Source organism: Mastomys coucha, unplaced genomic scaffold (assembly GCF_008632895.1).
Source record: "Mastomys coucha isolate ucsf_1 unplaced genomic scaffold, UCSF_Mcou_1 pScaffold3, whole genome shotgun sequence".
Taxonomy (NCBI): Eukaryota; Metazoa; Chordata; class Mammalia; order Rodentia; family Muridae; genus Mastomys; species Mastomys coucha.
Window position 1 is genome coordinate 9,539,433 of NW_022196909.1, and position 6,180 is coordinate 9,545,612.

Consider the following 6,180-nt stretch of genomic DNA (forward strand, 5'->3'; position numbering starts at 1 on the left):
TCAGCCTCCTGGTGCAGGCTCTGTGTGAGCCACCGTGCTCCTGCTCAGCCTCCTGGTGCAGGCTCTGTAAGCCTGAGTCACTGGGCTCCCAGCTGTTTATTTTTATTCTTCCACTTGTCACATGCATTTTATTCCATCAGATTTTATTCTAGTATCAAATTTCCTACTTGGAAATTTTTGTTTGATTATTAAAAAGTAATACTTTTATTCTCACATAAAAAGAACAAAAGAAGAAAAATGTATAAAAAGAAGCAGACATTCCCTGACATCTCGTGGAATACAGTCCTGAGTTATAGGGACTTTTCTGTCTTATTTTCTACTGAAGGCATACATGTCCTTCTCAGTCTGGAAGACATGTCCTTGAAGAAAGAAACTGTGTTTCTGAAAAATCCCCTAGCTTTCTATTTAGGACTAGAAGAGATAATGTATGTGAAGCATTTAGCCCATGCCTTACTCCGATCCTGTTTACACGTAACCCAGTGCTGTAGCTGATGATTCCCAGAAATCTTAGTGTTGGCTGAAGGAGGCCTGTGCTTTGAGAACAAGATATCTCAATGAAACTGGGAGGGTGGTACCTGGCCACCAGTTCTCTGAGACAGTGACTCATAGGGTAGAGTAAGGAAGATTACAGAGAAGTCCCAGGCCTGTTAGTCAACAGAGAGACCCCAAAAAGCTCTATTAGAAAATGAGCCCCTTCTCCTCCAAAGCCACGTGCACATGGTTTAATTGTTGAGAGCCGAGCCTTGCTACTGGTCATACAGTGACACATTCTTGACATTCAGACAAACCTTTTCTTTATGTTTTAGTCAAAGAAGTTTGGCAGAGATCACAGAACTTATCCATACTGCTCTCCTGGTGCATCGTGGGATAGTAAACTTAAGTGAATTACAGTCGTCTGATGGACCACTGAAAGACATGCAGTTTGGAAACAAAATAGCTATCCTGAGTGGAGACTTCCTTCTAGCAAATGCCTGCAATGGACTAGCTCTTCTACAGAACACTAAGGTAAAAGCAGAGAGGACTCACTTGTGCTGGCACAGCCTCTGGTGTCTCATGCTTGGCTACGGAAGCCACAGAGGTTTGTATGCCCTGCTGCTCAGCTCTTCCATGTGGATGCTCACCGAAACTGGCCATCTTGGCAGTGTCAACATGAAGAAGTAAAAGAGACTAATGCTAGGAAACACTTTTGAAGAACAGGTGTGGTAGCATGCATTCTGAGGCAGAGGCAGGCTGATCAGGAGTTCAGGGTCAGCCTAGGCCTCAGAGCTAAGACCTGTTTTTAAAAAAGAAAAAAACAAACAAGCACTCAAGAGCATGAGGCAGGACGATTACCAAAATTTTAAGCCCAAAATAAAAATCTAAATAGAAATCCAAACTAAAAGAGCAATCTGAGGATGTAGCTCAGGGGTAAGCCGTGTGCAAGGATGGTAGGAAGAAAAAGAAGCAGGGGGTGGGGAGCAACAAAAAAAAATGCTTAAAGCCTTTGAACTATTTTAAAATATTTATCTGAAAAATATATTCTGGAATGGGAAAATTGATGTGTAATTTGTAGATTTATTTGTAATAGTAAAACGTTAGCAGATTAAATGTCAATAACAAAGGGGTTAAGTGATATAGCTAAATATATGCTACGTAGGCATTAAAATTTTGTAAAAAATGTTAAATAGCATAGGAAAGTATCCACATCCTAATATGTGCTTACAAAAATAAGACTAAAAAGTAACTTATACATATTAAGCAAGTTCTTACCTATGTTACAAAAAGATCCCCAAATATGAAGGAATGAATAAATAATAACAAGCACAAGGTAATATATCAGAATGTTAATTAGGCCACTGCTTTGTGATTGTAGATAGTCTTTGTTAGAGTTTTGTTTGTTTGAGACAAAGTTTCACTGTGTGACCTCAAGTTTGTAGTGATTCTCTGGGCTCAGATTCCCAAGCCTGCCAAGGCAGAGGATTGTGGGAGTTTTCTGGCCACTGGCCTAGCTCCAGTGAAGGGCTCTGTGTTCTCATGGGCTTGAACTTGTTATCCTCAGCTTCTGAAATGATAAAATCACAAGCACATTTCACCAATGCCCAGCCTTAAAAATTTGTTCTTTAGGGAGATAGAGGACTGGAGAGATGACTCAGTAGTTAAGAGCACTGGCTGCTCTTCCGAAGGACCCAGGTTCAGTTCCCAGCAGCCATGTGGCACCTTGCAACTCTATAACTTCTACTGCAGGCAATCCAGTGCACTTTTCTGGCATCTGTGGTTGCTGCTGATGAAGAGATGGGTGTGGTAGGAAGAAAGAGAGAGGCAACAGAAAGAAGAAGGAAGTCAGGGAGGGGGGAGGGAGAAAGTGGAGGGTGCAAACAAAATAAAAATATCAGTAATACAATATTAGAGATGGCTGAGAAACAAGCTAAACTACGTGAATATGCATCCATTATTTTAAGTTGGGTATGATGACAGACACCTTTAATGTCAGCACCCGAGAGGCAGAGCAAGCAGATCTCTATGAGCTGGAGAACAGCTTGGTCTACAGAACAGATTCCAGGCCAGCCAGAGCCTGCCTCAAAAATAAATAGTCACATAAATAAGTAAGCAAGTAATTACTTCGTGGGGCATGGGGAAGAGTAGCCTGCATGAGTTTATTTATGTGCAGAAAGAAGCTTGGCAACATTGAGCAGATAAGGTGCTGAAGAGCTGAGAGTTCTACAGCTTGAGACACAGACAGCAGCTAGAGACTATTTTCTGTAGGCAGCCAGGACATGTGTTCAGATGCCTGTGGAAGCCAAAAAAGGATGTCAGATCTCCTGAGACCTGGAGTTACAGATGGTTGTGAGTCACCATGTAGGTGCTGAGAATTGAACCCAGGTCCTCTAGAAGAACAGCCAGTGTTCCTAACTGCTGAGCTATCTCTCCAGTCTCCTCTTATACTTTAAAGAAGCATATACTTCTTATATTTTAGAGTTAGATAATCCATATTTTTAAAGTTCTTATTTTAATGTAGATGAAGATTGTTTTAGTTTGAGTTTCATTGCTGTGAAGAGACACCATGACCAAGACAACTCTTATAAAAGACAACATGTAATTGGGGCCGGCTTACAATTTCAGAAGTTCAGTCCAGTATCATCATGGTGGGAAGCATGGCAGCATCCACGCAGACATGATGCTGGAGAAGGAGCTGAGAATTCTATATCATGATCCAAAGACCATAGCAGGAATCTGTCTTCTGCAGGCAGTTAGAAGGGTCTCCTTGACCCTAAAAGGAGCTTCAGCATAGGACCTCAAAGCCAACACCCACAGTGACACACATCCTCCAGCAAGGCCTTGTCTACCACATCTCCTAATAGTGCCACCTCCTGGGTCAAGTACATTCAGACCACGACAAGTTATATCCTCTGCTTCTAAGAGAAAATAGTATGATAATGCTGAATGTCTCTTCTACCTGTGTGGGGAACAGGAATTACCTTCAGGAACAGATTAAGAGGCTTAGACCTCCTTCTGCTTGAGCTAATCTGCTTGCTTGCTTGCTTGCTTGCTTGCTTGATCTCAGTCACTTCTCTACTCTATCTGTATCATGTACTTTGTTGGGTCTCACTAATTTTATCACTGGGATCCATCAGGGCAAGAGCGAATCTTTAATTGTCCCTGGGAGTCACTGGCCTTCTGGTCTGTCTTGCCTTTCTGTCAGACCTTCTGTGGTTTATGAGAAGTGTGGAACTTACTTGGAAAAGGGAGAGCCTCCAAAGGTGAAAGTTTGGTAGAGATTTGTAGGTTCATTGGGCCACACATGATAACCCATAAACACAAACAGCGGCCACTATAGATTAGACCCAAGAGGAGGAAATATTCTCGATCTGTTACTTACATGCACCTGGTTCTGTATTTGGGGAATTAGCCTCAACGTGGTCTTAGCTTGGAAAAGCCACTGAGGCTCATTTCTTTGAGACAGGTTTCCCTTTCATTGCCAGGTGAATTCCCTGGCACTACTTTGCGGTGCTGGGTGAACCCAGGGTTTCATTACTCGATAGTCAAGCAAACTATTGATGTTATCCCAGCCTCTTTGAGCTGTCTTCCAGAAGTGTCGCAGTGGCTTATGTGAAAGTACACACATGCCACCGTGCAGCAGACAGTGCTTGAGCTGCTCCCCGTTGTGGGGATAATATTTAAAACATTCTCTTCCTTTAACTAGCTTGTGTCAGTCACACATTCTCTTTCACTGTGGTTCAAATTCAGTAAAAAATGGAGGTTTTATTACCATCAAAATCAAGTCAGATCTACAGCCTGTGAAATCTGCTCATGGTATTTAGCATTCAAAGGCATCACTACACATGTTCCAGAACCTAAGACCTCCACCATCTGCTCCATTAGGCACCGGATTTCAGCAGCACTACTTGATTTACAAAGAGAAGACCAGGAAAAAATAAAAAGAACCCTCAGCATGTTTGACAGCAGTGCCTGAGAAATAGGAATGGCCTAGACCCTTCACTGTGGGAGTCCTGCACCTCCCCAGCCTCTGCACGCATTGCTCCATTACATTTGCATTGTATCAAGAAATGAGCCTCAGTGGCTTTTCCAAGCTAAGACCACGTTGAGGCTAATTCCCCAAATACAGAACCAGGTGCATGTAAGTAACAGATCGAGAATATTTCCTCCTCTTGGGTCTAATCTATAGTGGCCGCTGTTTGTGTTTATGGGTTATCATGTGTGGCCCAATGAACCTACAAATCTCTACCAAACTTTCACCTTTGCAGCAGAAAATCCCTTTTTAACAATTCTATGTCTCTTTCTGACTTTGATGGTTCTGCTTAACTTAAGCCTTCATCCTGTGCATCCCTCCCATTCATTCGAACCTTGGGTCTTCTTCACTTTGCTCTTCAGAGGGTCCTGAAGGATATACAGGCTCAGTTCCAAAAAATGCACCACCAGCTCATTTTCTGTGAGACCAGAGTGCCACGTCCAAAGGTTTATGATTGATCTCCAGATGTAGGCATTCCTTAACCCTCACTAGAGCAGAACAGATGAAGTCCAAATTGCGTGACAATATTGTGAACTGCAGAGACAGTAGGGAAAGTAAGTGTGTGAAGTTCAGTGCTCTCTAACAACGCCTCCCCATATTCAGGACCAGCCCTTTCAGTTAAATGCTTGGTTCTGTTTTCCTCGAAACAGTATTTAAAGGAACATGAATATTTCATAGCAGAGGGCCTATTTTATTAAACTAGATTTACGACTAAAAATGATTATTATCTTGGTATAGTTAGACTATTTAATTTCCTTTTATAAGAAAAAAATTGTCAACAAAGGCAAAATAAATAGACATTGCAGTAATGAGGGACCAGGCAGAACATGAAACAGAATTTCTGTTTATAATATGTCACTGTTTTTCACAGTGACAGCCTGCTTTTTTTTTTAATGGTATATATTTAACTTGATGATTAAAGTTGGCATGTTTGCAGCAGTTTTAATATTTTATGGCTTATTCATTCTAGCAATTTTCTATTTTCTTCTGCTAGTGGGCTTGTATACAATCTCTATGGTACGTTCCTCTGGGTAAACTGTGAGCTGAAGGTTTCTGCAGTTGGACAAAATTCAGAACTGTTTTATTATTACCAAGGGGAAAATTAGCAAAGTCAATTATGCCTCCTTTGGCTTTTCCCTAAAGATATCAGAGGTCTTCTAGGTTATGCCTCAGTTAACACTTAGATTTTAAACATTCCTGAATAGAGAAATTGGCACACTAATCCTGAGGCGATAGTCTTCTTGTCTTAATACAGACAGACTCAAAAGTACAAATTTACAGGATTTTGAATTCAAGAGTGACTTTAAAAATCAGTGGTTGACTATTCATTCGTTCAGCTATCGACTTTTTTATTATAGTAGTCCATCATTTAAAGACCTGGATTAAAAACACCTCAGGCTTTTGAAGTCATCAGTTCCCTTATGCTATTGACATATTATGAGCTCCATGTGGATGTAGGAACTGAGCCAGGGTCCTCTACAAGGATAGTAAAAGCTCTAGAGTGCTGAGCCATCTTTCCAGCCGCTATAACTTATCATTTAGAAAACCGTTACAGCTTTTCTTCGGTATTTATATAGAGTGGATTTAGATTTTAAGATTATGCCGAAGTGCAAATAAGACTATTTTATTTAGGGACTACTTGTCATTGCTTTTTTTTTTTTTTCAGAGAGGAT

At 41.1% G+C, this 6,180-nt stretch overlaps 1 protein-coding gene across 3 annotated transcripts in view; it reads left to right on the forward strand.

Moving 5' to 3' along the window:
• Pdss2 (decaprenyl diphosphate synthase subunit 2) overlaps nt 1-6,180 on the forward strand; it is a 233,881-nt gene that overhangs the window by 133,611 nt on the left and 94,090 nt on the right. For all 3 annotated transcript variants that reach the window (XM_031348481.1, XM_031348483.1, XM_031348484.1), the window contains exon 3: nt 807-1,005. In XM_031348481.1, the coding sequence (XP_031204341.1) occupies nt 807-1,005 (199 nt within the window). The remainder of the gene's footprint in view (nt 1-806; nt 1,006-6,180) is intronic.